Source organism: Aulonocara sp. 'chitande type north' Nkhata Bay, linkage group LG14 (genome assembly GCF_057382095.1).
Source record: "Aulonocara sp. 'chitande type north' Nkhata Bay isolate Kocher_YH1m ecotype deep benthic linkage group LG14, A_spYH_male_GT1.1, whole genome shotgun sequence".
Classification (NCBI taxonomy): domain Eukaryota; kingdom Metazoa; phylum Chordata; class Actinopteri; order Cichliformes; family Cichlidae; genus Aulonocara; species Aulonocara sp. 'chitande type north' Nkhata Bay.
Genome location: NC_141357.1, coordinates 7,184,623 through 7,209,785, shown reverse-complemented (window position 1 = coordinate 7,209,785; position 25,163 = coordinate 7,184,623). Strand labels below are relative to the sequence as shown.

Here is a 25,163-nt window from a genome sequence, read left to right as displayed (position 1 = left end):
GGGAATATCAAGATCACATCTGGATTATGGCATCAGGACAGTTCAGACCAACAATGTGAGATTTTAGCTTGAAAATAAAGGTAAAATATTAAAATGATTACAATAAAGTAACAGTGGATGTTTAAGATTATATAAAAGATGACTTTTTTGTGTTATATTAATAAGTGTTAGCCTTACCTCATAGATTCCTCCAAACAGAGACATAAACTTGCTGAGGAGAGCTGCACACAGACTGGCGATGTGCACAAAGGGACCCTGACAGGAGGAATAACGCAGACAGAAATCAGGTTAAAAAAAAAATTACAAATTAAGGAGCACTCTGGGCTCCTGTTTATTGTGAGTCAGTCACACAAGACAACACAACTCTTTGAAAACACATCAACAGGGAGAAAGTCAGCGGGAATATTAACATTCAGAGTATGAGGTTCAAAGTGGAACTAACAGGATTAAAAGTGAGAGCAGCAGAAAAGTGATGCTCAATTTAAAAGGCAGCGAGAGGCCTGCTCTGAATCTAAACGCTGGGTGTTGCTGCAGTGCTGTGTAACCAGAAGGGCCTGAGGGCTGTTTGTGTGCACAAGTGTTAGGAAACAGTGTTTTCCTGCAAGAATGTCTTCAGGCAAGGCTGTCTTTTGTGGGTGTAGGAAAAATCGTAAGTAAGTAAAATTTTATTTCTATAGCACCTTTCAAGACAAAGATCACAAAGTGCTTCACGAAGAAGTACCAGAGCATTTAAAACAAAACAAACAAAAAGTTAACCAAATGCATTTCCAAAAAGCTGAGTTGACACCTGATCTGTTTTTGCTACAAAAAACCTGAAAAATACTCAGCGATATAAACAACATCTGCATCGTGAAGTAAAGGGATGTAAATATTCCCAGAAAAACAGTCTTCTCTCTCCCAGCTGGATCAGAAAACATCCCTGTACCTTCCTACTTTCCGTCACCTGAACCCAAGGGATGATGCAGGGATGTGAATGAGCAGCCAAAGGTTCATGTGCTGTAGTATGTGAATATACAGAGAGATTTAAGGCAAGTCGTTTCACAACACATCCTACCACTGTTCAGACACCTTACTGTGACCTACGTGGGTTTCTGACAACCAGTAATGATTTGAGTGGAAGCTCGTCTTCTGAAGCGATGCTTAATGTTTATTTTGAATGTTGTAAAAGCCGGCATTCAAAGCTGAAAGGGCCCAGCTGCTAGCGAAGGCTCTGTATCACAACACAAAGGTTTAATGCTGTGAATCACTGAAACTGTGCTAGTAAACATCAAAAGCAGAATGTGGGTCAGCGCTTGGGTTTCGCTGAAAAGTAAAAAGAGAAACTAGATTGTGTCTCATAAAGGTAGCGATAAAGACATGGCTGTCTGTTTCTGTCCTACAAAAAAAAAAAAACATACTAACTGTACTTCTGTTCAAAACAAATTTGACATCTTAACCTATCTTACTAGAAACTGTTAGTCTTCACTCTGTGCAAACATACATATAATACATGTATTTGTCCACCAAGCTTTCTTGTCATTTCTTTAAGCGGTCTTCAGGAATAATTCTCCAGGCTTCTTGAATGACAATCAAAGCTCTTCTTTAAATGCTGGGTGACTTTTATTTCACTCTCTCTGAAGATGATCCCTCACTGCTTCAATAATGTTGAGGTATAAGCTGTGAGGACTCCACCAAATGTCAAAATCCCCAAGATCACTGGCTGCAATGCAGCCCCTAACCATAACAGACCAATTACCACTGACTTTCAGTTAAGTTCTTGCTAAATCTGGCATATGTCAGCCTTTTCTCTCTGTTTCCCTTCTTTAAGAATAGCCTCTTGACTGCCACTCTTCTACTGAGACCACTTCAGATGAGGCTTCAGTGAATGTTAGTTGGATCAATTGAAGGGCCAGATGCATCTCTCAGGTCCTGTGTCAGAGGATTTTTTCCTATGTCTTAAGACATGACTTTCAGATACTGTTTATCAGGTAGTTTTGTTAGGCCTGCCATTTCTTTTGTCCTTCACCAATTTTTTAAGGACACACTGCACACCATGCTTTAGAAATTACCTGGAGCAAAAATTATATTTTATGTCTGACAAACTGTGTTACCTTTGGCATTTTTCATAGATTCAACTAAAGAAATGGGAACAAATTAAATGTTTTTGTGGCAGGCTACTAGTAATAAAGTGCCAACACACACATACAGTTATGTCATGTCTGTTATGTGTAGACAGAACACTAGTTTATCCCTTGGGTTAAGAGCATTTTTTTTTTTATTGAATGATTCATAAGTCAGCAGCTTAGCAATCAAAAAAAATATTCCTATGAAAATAGTCCATTATCAGGACTGGAAAGAAAATGAGTGAAAAACCAGCGAATTTCCAAAGATAATATTTGAAAGATCGTCAGAAAGCTAGAGAACTATTGCTTATGACCACTTTAAAAATTATAAGAATGTTTAGCTCCTTGGAAGCAAAATATAAAGAAATGAGAGGTAGCTCAAGACTTTTACACAATGCTGTATGACCAGTTCCACAAAACAATAGTAACAACCTACAGAAACTGTAATAGCATGGAATTTCCAACGAGAGCAGGTTTTTCCTCATGCAGAATATTATTAGTAATTCTCTGAACTCTTAAGGTAAGACTTTTAGTCTATAAATTATCAACAGCTAAAGTGATAACTGACCATAGTTAAAGCAATAGTTAACAACTTACTTTTTCCAGTTTATAGAAATAGAAAGCTCAATTTTGCTCTAAACCCTTAAGAATTAATTTGTTATACAACTGAAACAACAAACAAAAGTAAAGCCAATACCAAAATTATATTGGAGAGAAACCTAACACCAGACAGAATAGTCTTGCTAAAAGCTAACTAGCCCAGTTTAGTAAACTACCAGTAACTACAATCTCGGCCAGATTAATGAGATATTGTTTTACCTTTTAGAAGTAAAAATGTATTCCACCTTTTATTTTTTATTCCACCTTATAATTTGCCTAAGTAGGTATAGAAATGTTTTAAAACGGCCTATTTTTTAAATTAAAATGTTAGCTTAGCTAGGAGCCTTTAAAGCAGAGGTCCCCAACCCCCGGGCCTCGGACCGGTACCGGTCCATGAGTCGTTTGGTACCGGGCTGCAAGACTTGAGGCTCAAGTGTGAAATGTATGGTTTTCAGGGTTTTTATCGGTTTTCAGCGTTATTTTGTTATCGTTTTTATCGTTAACTTGGTTTTCCTGGGTCTTCACGTGTGTTATGAATAAATCTTCTTTTCAGTGCCGGTACTGGTTTTATTTTGTTGTATTTATCCGCGACACCTTAAAGGCCGGTCCGTGAAAATATTGTCGGGCATAAACTGGTCCGTGACGCAAAAAAGGTTGGGGACCGCTGCTTTAAAGTACAAAGTCCTTATTCTCAACTTCTCTGTTAGTATTGTTAATGCAGGCAGACACAAAAGCTCAAAAGCATATTCCCATTCAGAAAGCTACTTGTATTCATTTGTATGTACACACCATGCAGTACATGTACATTTAGAGTGAGTGAAGCAGATTTGTTTTACCTCTTTGCCTAGTGGCATGCCACTGCCCAGGGCACAGGTGAGGCCGATGACTTTGGCCACAAAAGTTTTGAAGGTGAGGTATTCTTTTAGGACGACTCCACGCAGGATGGTCTTCATTTCTGGAATACCTGAACCTGTAATAGGACAACAGTGGGCACGTATAGCTGATTGTTTTAAATCGAACATCATTTTTTCAAGCTGTTATCATTCACAACTAAATCTCTAAGAAGAAATCCAACTATTTGATAAGAATTTAATAATCATATTAATTAAGATGAACAAGATTTTGATCCAATAAATTCTGATCAGTGCATGACATCACATCTGTGTTTTTTCTACCTCACACAAAAAAAGATCTCACCATGTTCCATCCTATAAGAGGGCACAACTTCTAAAGCTGCAACTTGTATGAATTTGGGTGCCAATTATAGCCTGACCATTATTATCAGACTATTATGTTAGCAACAGTCACTAATGTTCAGTCTATCAAATCACAACATGCTTATACCATTATTTATGTAGTAGGGGTAGTACACTGTGTTTTGAAGGAATGTTTTTTTAGTAAAACTACTGGTGATATTGTGTCGCTATCATTAAATTTCTAGTATTTGTTGTCAATCACTATATCATTCTAGTTCAGATTTGACCCACATGTGGACTAAAATAGTTCCATCTCACCTTTTGGTTTTTCACCCTAGTGATAGCCTTCACTTGCATCAACATTTCTTTGTATCTCATATTCAGATTTCCAGTGAACAGCTTCAAAACACAGGTTTAACACCCTGGATCTTTTGTCATGGAATAACAAGTGAACAGGCCTCGCCTGGCAATGAAAGTCTTTGATAGTCACTTGCCCAATTACTTTTGACATTCTAAACAATGGTGTTTATAAAAATGAATGCAATACATTCACTCCCTTGATTTAAATCTTATAGTCTGCACTTCAGCCACATTGACTGTTTGATTTAAAATCCTTGCTGTTGTTTATTTTTGGCCCTGCAAAATTAATTGATTATTTTGTGGATACTCACTCACAAGGTCTAAATTGGTTAAATGCAAGTGGTTAGCAAACCAGTATTATTTTATACGTATCATACCAACAGCCTGTGGAGCAAGGATCTGAGTGAAGCCTGCGGAAAAGGTGATGAGGACAACGGGGTAGGTGACCCAGGCCAGGTACTGCAGGAACACATTACTGTCCAGACCACCGTACATCCACTTCTGTGCTGTGGACACAAACCAGGACAGACGTGTAAAGCCACCATCCACTGAATACAGCATTGCAGACACACTCCACAGGAAACAATGTGTTCATTTCGAATACAGTCAAAGATAAAACTTCACAAGAACAAACTGATGAACACACACAAGCCCACAGTCAATGCACAACCAGGAGAGCGGCTGTATAAATATTTTTAAAGACATGAAAGATGTGTAGCTGTGTGGTTTTTCTCTGCACAGGACAGGTAGTTAGTCATGTTCTGGATCCAATTACGAGAACTGTACAGCATAACTGGAATTGACAAGACTAGGTTAGCATCCTCTTGAGAGCGTCACACACACACACACACACACACACACACACACACACTTTGAGAAATCCATTTGAATTAGACGCAGTCCTGTGAGGTTTCTGATCAGCTCTCGCAACTTTCTTCAATCGTTTTAAAGTGACTTCCTTCCTCTTCCTGGACTGTACTGTTTACTTAGTGATTAATCCCTCACCCTCGTCATCTTTTTTCTCTGTTTCTAAATCTACCTCCATGTTTGATGATAGATGTCATAAGAGGCCTTCCATTCATCCTTGCTGCCATCCTTTGATCAACCTTGAATCCCCAGTTATCCCTCCACCACTCTCTCGGCTTCCTTTTTTTTTTTTTTTTTTTTTTTTTTTACTCACTTCTCTCTTACCCCCAAACTTTTGCCTGCTACACCTCCTTGGTTTTACTCCTCTAAAGACGTTTCACACATCACAAGCTGCACATTATTATCATCTGCATTCGTTTCCAACAGGGCTCAATCCTCAGTAAAATCTTTCTATTTACAAGGTCCTGTAGGGACAGATCAATAAAACCATTCCTAATTAATTACCACATTATGCAGATGTCTGGATAAAGCTCTGGAAAGAGTTTCACTCTGCAAAACTCATCACAAGAAAAAAAGCTTAATGTCTTGTATTTGTCTCCATCTATATAAAGCAGAACCCTGTCACATTGAAAAAGTAATATACTCTTATTTTAATTTTTATAGCCCTTCCTGTTGTGTTTTTCCATTTCCTTGGAGGAATAACCAGGTCACCGTTTCGGCGGTCCTTGAGCTGCCTCTCCAAAAAGTCTGTTGTCTTGCAGTCCACTGTTGTGGTCTACAGCCGGTTGGAGATGTCCTTGTTCTGCTTTAAACGCCGACTGCAGTTCTGCTGCATAAACTCCACAAAGGTGTAGAGCTGAACAAAGACTAAATTGACAACTGCTCTCTAATGTGGTGGAGCTGATCTCAAATAACAGGATAAAAGACTAACTGGAGAGGCTGCTGATTTCGGCCTGATTTACTTGCAGAACCACCTAGAACTCTCACAGCTTCCACCAAACAGTTCTGCAAGTTATGCTGTTAATTAAGCAAAACTTGCTGTCCAACTGGAAGAAGGTCCAGCACCAAGTCATCAGGTGTTTTAAAGCTTTTTTTCTTTCCCCCCATTATTTTCAGCCCCTTAAGTACCATTTATTGCCATTCTCTACCAGGCATTTATCAAATGGCACCTTCCTGAATTTAAAATCTTCCCAACCGCTGGCACATCTAAAGGTCTTTCTCCTGATTACATTTCCTTGGGAAAAATGTGGTATTAAAAAAAAATGGATGGGAGAATTACACCAGAATATAAGTTGAGTGAGGCTTTATTTTTGCCATATGGAAATAATTTATTTTCTCCATTTCTAAAGCACTTAATTGACTAATTCCTTATATCATGCTAATTCAAATTCTTATTTTCCCTTCGTTTACACTTCATGTTTGTACACATGGGTAAAAGTGTTATCTGAAAATATAGACTCAATATATTTTCCCATCTCTGGTATCTCACCCCTTTACCACCTCCCCCTTCCCACTAACTTCTCTCTCTTCCCACTCTAATCCCAATATAAAACAGTCTGTACATTACTTGCTTGTGTTACTATTGGCACTCTCCATTCTCAAACCCACAGGTGAAAAATGCAGTCCCTTGCTTGCTTACCTTGTAGGCAGATGGCGATGCAGAAGTCCACCACCCAGCTGACCAGGGCCATGAGGAGTCCCAGCAGGATGAGGAAGATCCAGTCCTCGCCGACACGCGAGATCAGGAACTTCTGACAGCGAACCGTGCAGACTAGAGGGACGGCAGGAAACAAGGTAACATGTTAGGACTACATCACCCAGAGATTGGCACTAACATTTGGACGGGGCAAACAGAATCTTTTCAAAATTAGCCAATAATAGCTGTGTTTCCATCCAACAGTTTCTGAAATATTGAGCACCAGTAAACATGCTGTCTGCTCAGAAAACTACTTCATCCTAAATGCTACAACACTTTAGTGGTGAGTGATTTAAAAAAACAAATCTTTAAAAAAAAAAAAAAAAAAAAAAAGGCAAAAGTTCATCAGTTTCCTAAATTTAAGATCCATATAAAGTTCACCCAGAGTCCAGCAACAAGCAAGCCATGGGAAACACTGTTTTTTGAAGTAGGTGAATTGCTTTTCGACATAATTTAGAATTTTTCTTCGTAAAACTATGAAAATGTAAAATAGAGGACCACTTCTTCAGGGGCTCCATGAGAAACTGTTTGCACGTTAGGTTGCTCATGGAGACATGCGCTTCTGATAAATTCTTTAATTAGATTTCAAGGCTGTAAGGTTTTCAAACTTGTGAAAAGTCAATTCATGGGCAGACATCTTAAATTCTAGACAAATGAGATGTTCTATTCTGAATAGACTTTTGTCTTTGTGGTGCAACTTAATAACAAAAACCTTTTATGACAGATCTGTGAAACCAAAGAGTAATCTTCGACTTCTTTGCATTGACTTGAGTTTTTAGACCTGAAAACCATTTCCTTTTTAAATAAAAAACTGGGATGGAAACTCAGCTAGCTGAGACGTGGAAGCCACATGTTGGAAATGTTACATGGGATGAGAATAAATCTGTCACTGTTACCACTGGCAGCCATGTATAGCAGAGGTTACAACATCACATTCAACCCGTGTCCAGAATACGATTTCATACACAACGTGGCGAGATGATAAAGACAAATGAGACTACACTGATCAATGAATATTAAATGCACAACAGAAATGTCACTGAAACAGAGGCACTACGAAGCCAAAACACAAAGCACACACAAGGCAGGTTATGAGGCACAATCACATCCACTTTACTTACCTAGAAGCAACGGGAAACTGAAATTCACGGCTAATATACTGTATAATCCTCAGTGTGAGCCATGCATACACTTCTAGTAATTATGACTAATTGCTGGAACCAAACATTAGTTTGACAGTGACTCATTAGGATGTTCACGCACACACCATAATTCATACAGCCTCTTGTTCACGCCACATCTCCCCCGCCACCCTTTTTCCAAACCTGTCCTCTGTTCCCCATTTCTCCTCTGCAGGGGAAAGACACTTGGGTGCACTGGGTCCTTTTTACGCTTCAGCATGTAGAACAAATGTTCATGTAACACTCCAAATACTTGGACTTTTTTTATTTTAATGGTTGACCTTTATCGCATTCAACTTTTTTTAATATTTCTGCATGGACATGAATTCCCCAACCTTTATTTAATTTAAAACCTGACATGTTAGGCCATGGTTCTCTATCCTTCATATCTCTTATTACATCTGCCCTCCATTGACTTCTGGTGATCTGTCAATATGGAACAAATAAAGAAGAATGACTGTTATTCCTTAGATTGCAAACATGTTTGTCTTTCATCAAATAAAGGTTAAAAAATTCGATAGAATCGTCAGAGCAGCGTTTACTTCCTTTATCCATCTATACAGGCCATCTACTGATCTTTATTTAATCCATGACATATGAGAAATATTTATTTTTAAAGAAAAAAAGAAAGAAAGAAAAACCACACACACACAAATTGTATAAATTCTTCAATAACTGAAACAAGGGGTCATATCCCACAGTAACTGTGTGACAAAGTTCAGGTCATTTCTTGATTCAGATACGTTTTTGTTGGAGTGGAACGTGAAGACTTCATGCCCTCATGCATTCAGTGACTTTTGTCATTTACAAGGGTCCAAATAAGGCCCAGACTCCACATACTTAGTGACATAAAACAAATACACATGTATATCTTTTGGCATTTACAATATGTACTGCAATCTCTTGTCTGCTGTCACACATGTGGACACCGACACAAAACAACTGCTGGCAAACAGAAAAAGAAACTTCTACAATCACCACACTTGGATCGTTCTTTCACTTTAGTGGCATGCAAGTTTTACCAAATCAAAACAAGTTAAAAGTATTTTAGTTTAACAGATGAGCGTTCTGGATTCATGAAACATAGCAAACCTGGCTTTTATAATGGCCTAAATTATTTGAGGCATGGACTACACTGACTCAAAAAAAACCATCTCCATGCAGATGGGTTCACATTTCTCGAACAGCAGAAGACAGATCCGCTTTACAGGATGGAACCCGTCATAAATCTTTTCTTCCCCCTCAATTTCCACCATAAGTTTTGACTGGGACTGATTCACTGAATTGATTTGTTTTTTATAAATAAAACCTCTCAAACTCTTTGCTCTGTGGCAAGATGTATTATCATACTAAAAAAGTGACTTCATTGTCACCAAAACTACTTTGTATTGATAGAATATATATAGTACAATAAAACTGCAGTTGTATTGTACTTTCTGTTATTTTTGGAAACAAGTAACAGAAGGTGTTTTTAGGGATAAGTGCTAGCTGTAGCATCTCAGCAATGTTTTTATTAATCCTAACTTTCGAATCCCCTTGCCCTGTAGATCTGTGGGAGTAGAAATCCTGCAAAAGCCACTGAGAAACCAACCTAAAAACAAACAAACAACCATTCAGTTTCCTGTAGAGGTTTGTGTGACATCTCTGTGATGGACACGGGAAATGGAGAAAGAGTCAGACAGGACAGGAGGGGAATAAGAGATGCTGCTGGGACTGAGAAAAGGATGCATGCAGAACACACCCAAGTCGCACTTCAGCTCACATACATCCACGCATCCCCCAATCAACACCTTAAGGAGCAGCCTAACACGCACATGCAGGTGAAAGCTGTGACAAACACAGAACGCACATACACAAAGACACACTCTGCTTTCCATCACTTCAGTCAGTTATATGACAAATCTGAGAAACAGACTTTGTACATGTGTATATTTAGATATACGTGTTATCAGAGCATGTGTGTGTCTGTGTGTGTGGGTGAGGTGTCTGCGTCATCTCACCCACGGGCCGTCTGTGTTCTTGGACCCCTTCTGCCATCTAGACACTAACACTCATTTACATTGACTAGAGTGTGTGTGTGTGTGTGTGTGTGTGTGTGTGTGTGTGTGTGTGTGTGTGTGTGTGTGTGTGTGTACGAGCATTTAGCCTAAAGTTTAATCTTGCCTTTTTGGAGATGTGATTTAGTTAGCTCAGCCTGTGCTGGTATTGCTTAATAGCTTTTTCTGCAATGCGCACACAAGCACAGATCCTGCAGACTGGTTACTGAGTGTATTCTCTGTGGCATGCAATAAGCAGCATGCTAGTTCCCAATCACTGTCACTGCCTTCCCCACTCACACCCTGCAACCCCAGCCCCCTTCATCCTTAACCTCCTCCTCCTGCAGCTGCTTTCTACTAATCACATTCAACCTGTAGCTTTACCTCTCATCTCCTGCTCTCCCTCACAAAGCCTTATCTCCTGCCTTCCACTCCTTTCCACACTGCCCCCCACCCCCGACACACATGCTTTCTTCCCTCTCCCTGTTTTTCATTCTCACTTGCTCACTCTGTCCTCAGCAAAAACCATGATGCCCACATACCTGCTGAGACCAATTTAGGTTGCCTTGGAGACACAGTGCATCTAGTTCATAGCTCTGGCATTAAGATACTGTATGCGCACACGCTTGTGTTTACTTTGTTGCAACATGTTATGGAGATGCCATAATAGCAAATTAAAAGAAAAGACTAAAGGGTCAAGAATGTACCCCAGCCAATAATAAGGCTGGGGTATATAAAAGAGGGATATTTAAAAAGCCAGTGTGAGAGACATTTGGTCTCTTATTGGACAAATTCCAAATAAATGACGTTTCACAAAATCCAAAGAAAGACAATCAAACAAAATGTCAAAAACTGCAGGTCCATGACTGGCACACATGGCTCACAGGTACATTCTGTAAATTGCTGTTTGAAACCATCCAAATCAACAAAAGCTATCAACAGAATATAAACAAATAGCTTCTAGGACTTCATGTGTTAAAATAACAGATTGTGTTGGGACCAGAACTGTACTGTACCTATACTTTTATGTAATACACCTTTGGACCACATGCTATGGTGCAAAGTCTATGGTAGAAAGCTAAGAAAAGAAATATAAACTGTTTCAACACAGCCCTTAGTAAAACTCTGCCCCCTGGTGTTTAAAAAGTTACATTTTACAGAGCGTAATTACAAAAAGGTATTTTTAACCCTTAAAGTTGGAGGCTGATGACTTTTGAATATTTTCACACAATTATCTTAGAAATAACTTTGCTGTATGGTAATGAACTCTCAACAGGTTTGTGTTACAGTTTTAGTGAGTAACATTTTATTGGTCTCTGTATACATTAGCATTAGTGTTGTGCATTGTTCCCATGATCTATGCACGCAGCTTGCTAGAATTAGTTCATTAACACTCCGACCTGTCATCTAAATACAGATGGCTTAAAATGAGGCATCCAAAAACTATATCGACCTTTTCTATGTAGTCTATGAAACCAAATTAGCCATGTAAGTGGGCAGCATGGTGTTGGAAATCTTATAGTTCGGAGTTTGATTCGTTGCCTCGGGGACAGAGCAGCTGATTCCACTATGAATTATGCATCGTTTCAAAGAGTGCTTGAAGATAATGCGAGGCCATCTGTTTGAAAGCTGTAGTCAAACCAGATAATGACACTAAGTACACTAGTGTTTCCACCATGGAGAGCCCCAAAAAGAAGAAACAGAATGGCACGGGATGTGAAACAGGCAGTACATGTATCTTCAGTTATCTTGCAACTGATTAAGGTTTGCATAGAAGAGTAGTTTCAGCACATCAAAGTCTGAGATTTTTTGGAGAACTCACTTTTGACAGTTCAATAGCTGTGATGTGGACTGTGCAGTTATTTTTTCCTATTAAGAATTTCATACCAATTGATATTTTTATTGAAAAATAATGACATAAAGCTACTTTCCCTTTTAATTCTGCCGTTCAGGCACAGCACATTTATCTGTAGCCAGTAGGAGTTGCTATAAGACATGAATCACTTGTGCAAATTGTCACTCATAATTACAAATGATTAGTAGCAGTATCAGTATATCTCTGCCATGTTTTTTCTAAACAATTTAGCACCATAAAATATACTTTCAGAAATTTTCCATTATTTTTTCTATGTTTGTTTCCAAAAAATATTTTTTGTTGAAGCCTTCTCTAAATTTAATGGAAATGAAAAAGGTACCTGTAATTTAGGACTAACTACAAGAGTTAATTGAAGAAACGGATTGGGTACTCTTTTCAATAATTTAAACAAATATTTTGCAGACTGAAAATTCAACTGACCTGGGAAATACCGTTGAAGTTATTTGACATCTTTTAAAGATCTCAATTTTTCCATTTTCTTAATTTTTTTTACTTTTTAAATAATAAATGAAATATAGTATATATAGTCATTTACTTGAATGTATTGATATGAGGATGGGCACAGATATGAAACAGTCTATGCAGTGACTGTACAGCCAGAGCCGTTGCTGTTCTGCCTGAAAATGTTACAAAACTCTACTGTATGAGTGTTTTCTTCCATAAGAAACGCCCACACACTTGCATGAAACGTGTAATAAGGATAAATTAATCAAACCACTCTCTCAGATGATACCAACAAAGCAATATGAAATATGTTATATTAGGAAAAACAACACATTGCTCCATCTCTGGTGTTATTATGTGGAAAATGAGGGCAGGAAGCAGGAAGAATGAGTACATGCATCCAAGATGAAAATCACTGCAAGTGCAGAATCCCTGTGACCGCTACCAGATAAAACCCAATTATTCAAATCAGGCGCTCATTTGTTATGCAGGGTGACAGCTATATATGGGTGGAAAGGGTAAAAGAGCCTACTATTAATGCCTCAATTCTGCACAGTCATGGCAATGAGGCCTGTTCTCGTTTTGTGTGTGTATGTGCCCCCACATTCATTATGTAGCTTCATGCGTAAGGAGATATTCAATTAGAAATGCCTGGCTGTGTTTAAGACCACTGGCATAATTAGATTAAAATTAATATAGATAGAAAAATCTGACCATTCAGCTTTTTAAACGGAAACTTTTAAAGAGAGGAGGAGTACGCTCAGTGGTAGAAATTAACTTCTTTAGCGGCAGAGGGGACTGGAAGGTGTGTGTGTGTGTCTTATTCTAAAAAGTGGACTAAACACACCTGCTATAAAATCTACATAAAGATCAAACACAAAAGTAAATTGAAGAAGAGGATGGAAACAACCATTCTATTAATGACATCCAAATGTAGAAGAGAGTCATTTTCATTCCATGACTGCTCTACTGTAGAGTTTACCAAAACAAAAAATCTACAACATTAGTATTGTACACTGTACAGTGTAGATTAAAGGGATAAGGCAAAAAAACAAAGAAAAAAAATATTTTGAGTTTTTCATTCCAAGATGTCTAAGTTGCAGTCTAGAGATATGCAAACCGTGCCACCCCTCTCCTGTCTACCCATTACGTCAGCCTACCAGCAGGCTCTTACATAAGCTATGTGCAAGTTCAAGATAAAACGCAGAGTGAAGATGCAACATCTGTAACGTAAAATCATCTCTTCTGCAGGCAGAATGGTTTAAAATATGGAACAGATGACAGAGCCAGAGGAATTTTTTCTCCCACATTTTTACAGTGAGATCTTCAGAGACTTAGGCACGCTCTATTCTGGAATAGATGAGGGCATTAAAAGCATAGATTTGGATTGACTCTGGGTACCTGTTGTTCACACTAAGTTGATATGTAGACAACAGTGAAAAATGGTGTGCAGTGACTTTTATAGAAAGACAAACAGACATCAAACATACAGAAATGGACTTGTGCTACTAATTCCAGTGTGATCACGGACAAGTGGAGTTTATCCTGCTTCCAGAGACAATACCCAACTCTGGAAACAAAGATGCAAGCAATCTGGAAATAAGAGAAGATTTATGAGAGAATGCTGTTTGAGATTGGTTTGAAAGGTTAGTGACTGCTCTGCTTTGAATTTAACTGGTGTATATTTTTATAAACACTGCTTGCCCTTATCAGAAATATAAATGAAGACACATATACTTGACTTAGCTAGATGGTCATTTGCTTAAACAGTGAGCCACTTCAATTACTTAAAAAAAAATATTATAACTATATATAGACTAGATCTTAAAAAAGAAAAGTCAAAGGAGGCTGGTGGCATTGTACTGTTCACACAATCGCTCCTCGCAACTTTTGGTCTCATGTCAACTTAGATTTCTATACACCTTGCTGCGTAACACAAAAGTGCAAAATAAAATAATTCAGACATCATGCTGTGCTCACAAGCTACGGTTACCTATTAACGTGCTCGGCAGATGACCAATGTGAAAGTACATTAAACCTGTATTCTTTCTAATGACCAGTATATCTATCTGCAAAAATGACATCCAATTGTACACCCAAAATAAAATTTAAAAAACCCCCAAAGAAACCAACTACATTACTCTTCAACTTATTAAAAACTTTACAGCTACTTTATAGTCTCAATGACCATTTTCAAGTCTGACTGACTTGCCCAACTCATGTTAAATTTAAATGTACAATTCCACTTGAACTAGAATAGACTACAAAATAAGGTAAGCTGTGGTTGAGATTGTCAAATCATTCTCGTATGACTTTCCAGCATCAAACTCACCTTTTGGTTATAAGGACAATGGCTGGAAACCTCAGCTCAACGCTTTAAAAACAAGACTTCAAATACACTTGATTTGTACTGATTTGTGAAGTACAAAGTCTGCCACCTCTATTTATGGTTGATATATTGGGGGCCACGAAGAGGAGTAAAGCAACGCGTTTCTTCATAGGTGCTGAATACTTATGACCAAGTCAGTATGGTAAATGGTAATTGGCCTGTATTTATATAGCGCTTTACTAGTCCCTAAGCACCCCAAAGCGCTTTACATATCCAGTCATCCACCCATTCACACACACATTCACACACTGGTGATGGCAAGCTACATTGTAGCCACAGCCACCCTGGGGCGCACTGACAGAGGCGAGGCTGCCGGACACTGGCGCCACCGGGCCCTCTGACCACCACCAGTAGGCAACGGGTGAAGTGTCTTGCCCAAGGACACAACGACCGAGACTGTCCAAGCCGGGGCTCGAACCGGCAACCTTCCGATTGCAAGGCAAACTCCAAACTCTTGAGCCACGATCGTATGGGTGAGTACCTATTTGTAGGAGCCCAATGTTTAACAAGTCCCCAGAGATTCTAATGTCCCCCAGGTCTCATATATTCTTGGCACCTCTAGGCACCTTTAGAGGTCTTGCAGAATGCCTTGACAGGTCAAATCTATTTTAAAAGCACAAGAAAATGTCAAGCAATCACCATGTTTTTCTCTTCTCTGCAAACTATGCATTTGTGGTTGAGTAGTTTACAGCATGGGTAGATGATGGGAGACACTTTTAGGCTTTTAATTTCCTCAAAGTTCCCAACAGCTTTACCTAGCCCCAAGTAATTCAACTGGGCTTTGTGATTCCGATGAAATTAGCTAATTTTGGAAAGGAGCTGATTGTGCAGCTGTAGAAAATAAAGAGGAAGCACAAGGGAGAAAGGAGTTACAAGCATGAAGAAAAGAGCTAACAGGACAAATTAGCCCCTGAAGACACACACACACACAAAAAAAAAAACAATGTTAGAGAAATAAAAACTAACAATGCATCTGTAAATGTTTCCTCTGTTACTAAATATGCCCATCTCCAGTCACTCAGAACACTCTCCTTGTTGCTCTTCCCTCCCTTCCTCCCCATTTATCTGTCCTTTAAACTATCTATCTATCCATTCCTCCTCCGCTCCTTGCTACATGTTGATGTGTTCTCTATGCTAATGAGATGTAAGAAGGAGGTGATGTTTATGTAAATGTTCTGTAACAGCCTCGGCGTCAGTCCCCGGCGAGAAGGCAAAGCACCTCGTCTCGCACTCAATCACTCTTGGAGTAACGACTGTTGTGGCACCCGTCTTATGGCTGCAGTACAATGTCTGCTTAATGAGGTGTAATGGCGTATCGGCATACACAAGCATCTGTGCGCATACACACACACACACACACACACACACACACACACACACACACACACACACACACACAAAAACGAGCAGCTAAAAATCAGCAAAGTTAACATGCAAAACCGCCCGGTAACTTCCTTTAATCACTTCCAGAGAGTTTGTGATGTATGTTTAACATTTCTTCAGGAAGTAGCACTAAAATTCACACAACCAGCTGGGGGGATTTCTTTGCATTTAAAAGCAGGGCAGGATAAAGAAGAGGAATTCCTGTAGATGTCTTTATAAATGTTTTAAAGCTGTTCTCCAGTAGCAAACAAGGTCCATGCTTTGGACTAGAGCTTCTGAAACATCGATCGAGTTTTAGGTAACTCACTTCTCTCTCTCTCACACACACACACACACACACACACACACACACACACACACACACAGTGTTAAGACCGAATTTAGGTCTTCAGTTACAGCTCTAGCTACAGTACACAGAGTGTTTACAGAGTGAAGCTAATTAATGGAGGCTCATCCCATGCGTGTTTCTATTAAAGTACGCCATCAGTTACAGATACCAAAGAGTCCTGTTGGCTATATATTTTGATGGGTTTAGTTTTATCCACAATCCAGCGGAACAACCCGGGTTAGGCGGTGATTCTAAATTGACCACAGGTGTGGAACAGAGTGTGTGCCCTGCAGTGGACTGGTGACCTGTCCAGGGTGACCCCGCCTCTTGCAGTGTGACAGCTAGGACTGGCACCAGGGAGCTCAAGTTGGATAGGATGTTAGGGAGCTCAATAAGTACTCTCTGCTGAACTCAAGACTGGACCTTTGGGCAGTAAAAAAAATAGCAAAATTACCAAATTGATAAAAAAATAATGTCCTTAAATTTCCAGCGACTTAAAAGACTAAAGATTGATGCAATCTTCACACATATTCTAAGAACTGTTTGAATGAGCCAGTGCCACTCTGAATAACAACCCCACAGTGGTAGTCACCCGTTTCAAATAACATTAAAAGTCACCCACGTTGATGCAACTCTATTGCTATTGATCTTTGTGTGCAGCTCACCCTGAGTAGGCCAATAACAGTTTCTTTTCTTTCATTTACTCTCATATGATATATTAAAACAACAACAAAAACAACAACAACACACACACAAAAAAAAACAAAAAACAAACCAAAACACACACCACACACACACACACACACACACACTCTGTCGTGGTGGTGATACCATGGGGTAAAATCTTACATCCAATTATGAATCAAAGTCTACACCTTAGGTACTCAGAGAGATTGAGGATGCAATGCTAACAGGCAGCTGAGTGCTCGGCACCACTATACCATTTACTAAACCCCAAAGAGGAAATATCTTTGGGTGGAAAGCTCTTCATCTCTTGCAGATACTAAAGCCAGTTTATGTGGGTTTACACAGCTACGGGTAATGACCACCTCATCTGCATGTACACCGTCTTTGTGGTTAACCAACAGAAGAGAAAGGACCTGTTAAGAAATCAGTCACACTCTGAGCTTAACAAGTCTGGGAATATGACCAAGTTGGAGCTAGTTCTACAATGGCACTGAGTCTTAAAGACACTGCAGAGAGCTGGATAGGAAATAATTCTTTTGTCAGCACCTTCTCAAGTTGTTCCTGTGGCATCTGCATGTCCGTGACAGCTAACTCTTACAACCCGTGACTACATGTCTCTGGTTAATTGCTTAGACTAGACCTGTCACTACTGTATCTCCATTTTTACCTCTGGAGCTCAAAACTTTTACATACAACTTTAAACTTGTTGATCAATAGCCCTTTTCATTGCCAGGCGAACACACACACACACACACACACACACACACACACACAGATCAATACTGCAGTCCTAACGTCATCCTTAATGAATGCATTAAGGCGACTGACTTTTTTCTTTCCCCTCTCCGTCTCTTTCCAGGAAGTCACTTCAGTCCTATGTCTCCTCAGAGGCTTTGGAACCTACAAAGCCAGCTCTGACCTGCTGGCCTCTGAAAGAATGACCCCAAACTTTACTGTCATGGCAACCTCCACTCCTGGATCTATTAGTGTAGAAGGAATCAATAATGAGAAAAGAGGTGAAAAGTTGACATTGGCTGAGTGCAGCAGCCACGATGACGACTTTATTTTTTTAAAAGCAACAGTAACACGTGTAGAGATGTTTGCCACTGTATTCACAAATGTAGATATAAAAACCCATTAATCACAAAGCTGTTTTGTCCAGTGATGCGCGCGCGCGCGCACACACACACACACACACACACACACACACACACACACACACACACACACACACACACACACACACCTGCAAAGCTGAAATTATACTGCTAGGTTTAATAGTTAATATTTGTAATTTATTCATACTTGCTTGTCTTGTGTTATTGTTTATTTTATGCGCAACTCTTATGCTGGGGCATTGCTGATGTTTGGCTTATTTATTCTTATAGACTTGCTTGTTACAATCACGATGGAAAAATGGCCCCATCATGTTTTTCCTTATTTTCTGTCATATGTATCATGTAACAATGGTGGATAATGATATTAAAACATGGCCAAATTTTCCACTACAGAGGCCTGTCTGTCAACAAGTAAATCTCTGGGAGCCAAAGCCACAGCCTTTAAATCTGGATGATGATAGCAAGAGGGGGCAGTCCTAAAAAATGAGTATCTCAGGCTCACCTGTGCTCATACCTTCTGTTTATGACAAACAGCCAATCAGAGGTAAACTGGATTAAGGGAACAGAAAGCGAGCTAAAATTGCTCGTTGAGCTGAGGGGCTCCACCAAAGCTCAGTAAAAGATAAATGAGGCAAATTTATGAAGTATGAATCCTGCCCTCCTCTAATAAAGTCCAAGAATTAAAATACAGAGGTGGACATGAACATTATAGGTCACTTTTAATGATTTTTTGATTAGTTGCTCGTTTGCAATATGCTCCCCTATGTAATTGATTAAAAATAAACTCCCATGAGCTACCACATGAGATTACATGGTATTTATATGTGGCTCAGAGAGAAAAATCCCTGTTTGAACTGGTTACTGGATGCTTCTGTTTAATGGCTCTCAGCAAAGCACCAGTCCAATACTGGTGATGATGACAATGATGAATAAAAGTTGGCTGTGACAAGGTGACTGAGAAAGTGGCGGCATGATTTCTCCAACAGGGACACACACTGTGGACACACACACAGAGCCAAAATAGGCAGATGGTGGCAATGATGATCACAATAACAGCCAATCGGTACAAGTTTGTGTGCATTTGGCTTAAATGCGTCGGGGAAATATGTTTCTCGCTTTGCACGCGTGTGTGTTTGTGTGTGTGCTGAGTTCGAATGGCACTGGGGAGAGGTAAGTCATTTCATTTCCTGGATGAAAGCCTGCTGCACCAAAAGCCAAGGGGCCTGCTGCTGACTCCCTGGAAAGCTTCTCTCTTCCTCTCATCTCCTTCCCCCCCTCCCTGCTCATCAATTTCAGCTGTCCACTCTGCGGCCCTCTGCTGTCACCTGCCCCTCTCTCACTTTTGTCCATTTCGCTTCTTCCCACCCCTCAGTCTTATATATTTTCCTTCCTCTCCCCCAACTCCTTCTTCTTCAAATTATTCTTCAATTGCTGCTCTGCAGTTCCCTCATTTCTCAGTCTCTCAATACAGTTTGGCCCTCCTCTTCTCTCCACCCCACCCCAAACCCCTCCACCCACACACACACACACACACACACACACACACACACACCACCCGTGCTCTGCCGCTGCAGAGTCAGCACTTCCGTTCCGCAGTCCTCTGCAGACAAACGAGTGTGCTGATTTACACTTTCACAGCCTGCCCTCGACAATTTTAGAGCACTTGTATTGTGCATGCAGTACCTTTGCTGTCGTTTAAGCTTATAGCTTATAGCGTGCGTGTGCGTGTGTGTGTGTGTGTGTCTGTCCGTCCATGGTACATTTTTGTGTTCTTAAGCAACAGAAAGAAGGGAGACATTGATCATCATGCCCATCTGCAGCAGGCCTTAATCAGAACCATTTATCCCCTGTATCACACACACGGAGACACACACAGATGTTTGGAGCTCGTTATTACTTTCCATTAGGGCTTGGGGCTAGCTGTAATAAGGCCAGGCTGAGGGAGTTAGTCTTTTTTAGCAGAGGAGCACACAGTGGAATGGGAATAATATACACACAGATATTTTTCATGTTGGCTGTTGATTAATACAAAGCCACAAGGTGAATGTGCATATATGAATCCGGTTACCATTTTTCCTTTTGTTTTGTTGCCCTAAGAGAGAGAGAGAGAGAGACACACACACACACACACACACACACACACACACACACACACACACACACACACACACACACACACACACACACACACACACACACACACACACCTGGAATCTGCAGATACCTACGTGTGATATTTATTAGAATGATGGACATATTAATACACAGCAAAGCGAGGGAGAATGATCAAGCATTCGGTACACTTAATGAGCACTTATCAAAGATTAATGTCTGAGCGCTAATGCAGCTTTATTTGCTGTAGCAGAGTGTGAGGACTGTGGGCTAGTTGGTAGTTCAAGGGGCGATTGCGGGATGATATATATTCTTTTGTTCGCTTGTTTACCAGATATAAAGTCCTGAGCTGGGGCCTCCAGAACATACGGGTACCCAGACCCTAGAGGACAAACAGACCACATAGCATAGTTAAATACAAGCAGTGTGTCACTGTGTGTGTGTTTGTGTGTATACACTCTCTTCCCCCGCAAGCTTTTATTCCCTCAGTGTAAAAGAAAGAAAGCCATCTCTCTTTTATCCATTTTTCTACATAACATTATTAGTTTGTGATTGATGTGGGCCCTGTGCAAACTCAGCAGCACGACAAATGAACAAGCAGCGGAGGACGTAGGAGTGATGGAAGAACGCAAACCCAGAGACAGACGGATACGTGTTGGAAGAGTGGCGATGAGATGAAGGGGAGGAGCAGGAGGATGAGGAGGAGAGGGAGAAAGAAAAGGACGGCAGTTTAATAAGAAGAGTTGATAATGAATGATCCGGTGTGAGAGAACATACAGTGGGGCAAAAAAGTATTTAGTCAGCCACCGATTGTGCAAGTTCCCCCACCTAAAATGATGACAGAGGTCAGTAATTTGCACCAGAGGTACACTTCAACTGTGAGAGACAGAATGTGAAAAAAAAATCCATGAATCCACATGGTAGGATTAGTAAAGAATTTATTCGTAAATCAGGGTGGAAAATAAGTATTTGGTCAATAACAAAAATACAACTCAATACTTTGTAACATAACCTTTGTTGGCAATAACAGAGGTCAAACGTTTACTATAGGTCTTTACCAGGTTTGCACACACAGTAGCTGGTATTTTGGCCCATTCCTCCATGCAGATCTTCTCGAGAGCAGTGATGTTTTGGGGCTGTCGCCGAGCAACACGGACTTTCAACTCCCGCCACAGATTTTCTATGGGGTTGAGGTCTGGAGACTGGCTAGGCCACTCCAGGACTTTCAAATGCTTCTTACGGAACCACTCCTTTGTTGCCCGGGCGGTGTGTTTTGGATCATTGTCATGTTGGAAGACCCAGCCTCGTTTCATCTTCAAAGTTCTCACTGATGGAAGGAGGTTTTGGCTCAAAATCTCACGATACATGGCCCCATTCATTCTGTCCTTAACACGGATCAGTCGTCCTGTCCCCTTGGCAGAAAAACAGCCCCATAGCATGATGTTTCCACCCCCATGCTTCACAGTAGGTATGGTGTTCTTGGGATGCAACTCAGTATTCTTCTTCCTCCAAACACGACGAGTTGAGTTTATACCAAAAAGTTCTACTTTGGTTTCATCTGACCACATGACATTCTCCCAATCCTCTGCTGTATCATCCATGTGCTCTCTGGCAAACTTCAGACGGGCCTGGACATGCACTGGCTTCAGCAGCGGAACACGTCTGGCACTGCGGGATTTGATTCCCTGCCGTTGTAGTGTGTTACTGATGGTGACCTTTGTTACTTTGGTCCCAGCTCTCTGCAGCTCATTCACCAGGTCCCCCCGTGTGGTTCTGGGATCTTTGCTCACTGTTCTCATGATCATTCTGACCCCACGGGATGAGATCTTGCGTGGAGCCCCAGATCGAGGGAGATTATCAGTGGTCTTGTATGTCTTCCATTTTCTGATGATTGCTCCCACAGTTGATTTTTTCACACCAAGCTGCTTGCCTATTGTAGATTCACTCTTCCCAGTCTGGTGCAGGTCTACAATACTTTTCCTGGTGTCCTTCGAAAGCTCTTTGGTCTTGGCCATGGCGGCGTTTGGGGTCTGACTGTTTGAGGCTGTGGGCAGGTGTCTTTTATACAGATGATGAGTTCAAACAGGTGCCATTCATACAGGTAACGAGTGGGGGACAGAAAAGCTTCTTACAGAAGACGTTACAGGTCTGTGAGAGCCAGAGATTTTCCTTGTTTGAGGTGACCAAATACTTATTTTCCACCCTAATTTACGAATAAATTCTTTACAAATCCTACCATGTGAATTCATGGATTTTTTTTTCACATTCTGTCTCTCACAGTTGAAGTGTACCTCTGGTGCAAATTACTGACCTCTGTCATCATTTTAAGTGGGGGAACTTGCACAATCGGTGGCTGACTAAATACTTTTTTGCCCCACTGTATACAAATATTATAATAGTGAAGGATAAAAGGCCACTTGGTCATGTTTACTTCATAAATTAACTGTTTGTTAATCGACGTTCAAGAACCGTGGTCCAAGCTAACAAACCACGGGCAGGGCTGACCCATCAAGCTTTAGATCTCTTCTTGCCAGCGCAGTGTAAAGGAGATGGACTTATGAACAGGTTAAAGGGTGTTATTAACACTTTGCACATGACCCCAAATGATCAGTAAACCTGGTGGGGAGGAAACAAACACAAAAACCCACAAAGTTTCTGTCATATTAGAATTGATCTTGAACCAACTGATAGGATAAAAACAGAGTGACAGCTGAATTTGAATAATGTGGTCACAGAAGTAACTCCAGACATGTATACAACAACACCACAAGTAAGTTGTCTCACAGTAAATGGGACTCAAGCCCAGGTAGTTGGCTGATTTATGGCTGATGGCCATGAACACAAGTTTTAAAAAAGTAAAGGAGAGACAGGAGAAACACCATTCAACCATGTCATGAGTGCATTGTCTGTCCACCAGAGGGGGCTCTGCAACTTCTCAGCTAGCAACCACCCAGATGATCTGAGCAGAGGCGGGCAGAGCGTGAATGAGTAAGTAAATAACTACACATAACTGTTTGGGAAAATCTGTTTATGTTTTGTTTGCCAGAATTTTTTTTGCCTGTTATACTTTTAGCACAAGATCTCTATTTTCTACTCCTTACACTTTAACAGGCTCATTACTTTAGATTTAAGACATTTAAGAAGACTTACTAAATATTATTTTCCGGTAATCTGAGTTAGATGTCTTTCTTTCCTTCTCTCTCTCTTTTTTTTTTAAATTCTTTTCATTTTTCTCGGCTGGTGCTTCACAAAAATAAATGTTAAAATCTGGATAGAGTTATAAGAATTAGAACATAAGTTGAAATAAAGCTTGATTGTATTAATATCGGTTTATTACAATATCAGTGACATAAGTTAGCTTGACAAAAAAAAAAAAAAAAAAGAGCTCATAGAAATTGTTTTTGTTTTCTCTTATACTTTTCAGAGCCTGCCTGTTTTTACTTTTGAGTTATTATACTTTTAATCAGAGTAACTTTTTATTTAAGGTCAGTTCTACATTGGAAATACTTGAGCTTAAATTAGTCTTATAAGAAACAACTTGGGCCCATTATCAGCTAATGTACATCCCCAGGTAAAAAAAATCTTGGTTTCATCTTTGATTCTACCCTCAAGCTGGACAAGCAAATTAATTCAGTTGTTCATGAGTTTCCAACTCGGGAGCATTTCTAAACTCAAAAATATCCTGTCATCTAAAGACCTGGAAAGTGTTACTCATGCTTCCATATCATCACATCTTGACTACTGTAACTCTCTCTACTTAGGCATCTGTCACTCAAGCCTGTCCCACCTACAACCTGATCAAAATGCAGCCGCAAGGCTCCTGACGGGTACCAGAAAGAGAGAGTTTATTACTCAGATACTCGCATTGGCTGCCAGTTAAATATAGAACTGATTTTAAGGTTTCATTATTTGTTTTTAAAGCTCTCCATAGTTTGGCTCCAGGTTACATTTCAGATCTTCTTAGCCTCCACCTACCCACTCGAACTATGCGCTCCTCCAGTCAGATGCTGTTATTAGTTTCACGCTTCCAGTTCAAATCTAGAGGTTACAGGGCTTTCTCCATTGCTGCCCCGAGACTCTGGAACAGTCAAATCAAATCAAATCACTTTTATTGTCACATCACATGTGCAGGTACATTGGTACAGCACATGTGAGTGAAATTCTTGTGTGCGAGCTTCACAAGCAACACAAGCAACAGAGTTGTGCAACAGAGTTGTGCAGTCTTCCCCCTTTCATAAAATCCTCTTCATCCTTGGAAGTCTTCAAATCGAATCTGAAGACCAACCTATTTTCTAACGCTTTCGGATCTCCCTGACACCTCTTTTATTCTGTTTTAGCTATTCTGGTCTTTTATCTCATTGACTGATGTTTGCATGGGTATACACATATATATGTATTTTATATTCACATATGTGTGCTTGTGTGTGAATGTGTACATTTTTGTATATGTATGTGCATATTTGCATGTACAGATATTTTTTACAAACATATGGATGTCTTACAATGTTTCTGTAATGTTTTCATCTTATCTATTTTAATTCTTTTTATTATATTATCCCTCTGTTCAGCACTTTGGCTGACACTTGATGTCTTTTAAATGTGCTATATAAATAAAGATGACTTGACTTAAATTATGTGGATCTTTTTCATATGGATACATATGTGTGAGTTTGCACTGCCTCAAGCTGACACATACAGCACCCATCCTCCAAGCGTTCCCTATGTGAAACATGTTCCCACAGTTATTTCACTGTTGTCAGACGTACAGACGCTTGGGTTCAGTCGGCA

The 25,163-nt window shown here is 40.0% G+C and overlaps 1 protein-coding gene across 5 annotated transcripts in view; it reads right to left on the bottom strand.

The window, feature by feature from the left end:
* Nucleotides 1–25,163, bottom strand: part of LOC147313991 (chloride channel protein 2-like) — a 190,858-nt gene that overhangs the window by 93,357 nt on the left and 72,338 nt on the right. For 4 of the 5 annotated variants that reach the window (XM_086260743.1, XM_086260747.1, XM_086260744.1 and 1 more), the window contains exons 3-7: nucleotides 20,707–20,757; nucleotides 6,765–6,896; nucleotides 4,636–4,764; nucleotides 3,539–3,672; nucleotides 178–255 (exon numbers count right to left, since the gene is read on the bottom strand). In XM_086260743.1, coding sequence (XP_086116869.1) covers nucleotides 178–255; nucleotides 3,539–3,672; nucleotides 4,636–4,764; nucleotides 6,765–6,896; nucleotides 20,707–20,757 — 524 coding nt within the window. The remainder of the gene's footprint in view (nucleotides 1–177; nucleotides 256–3,538; nucleotides 3,673–4,635; nucleotides 4,765–6,764; nucleotides 6,897–20,706; nucleotides 20,758–25,163) is intronic. The other variant, XM_086260746.1, reaches the window with a different exon arrangement.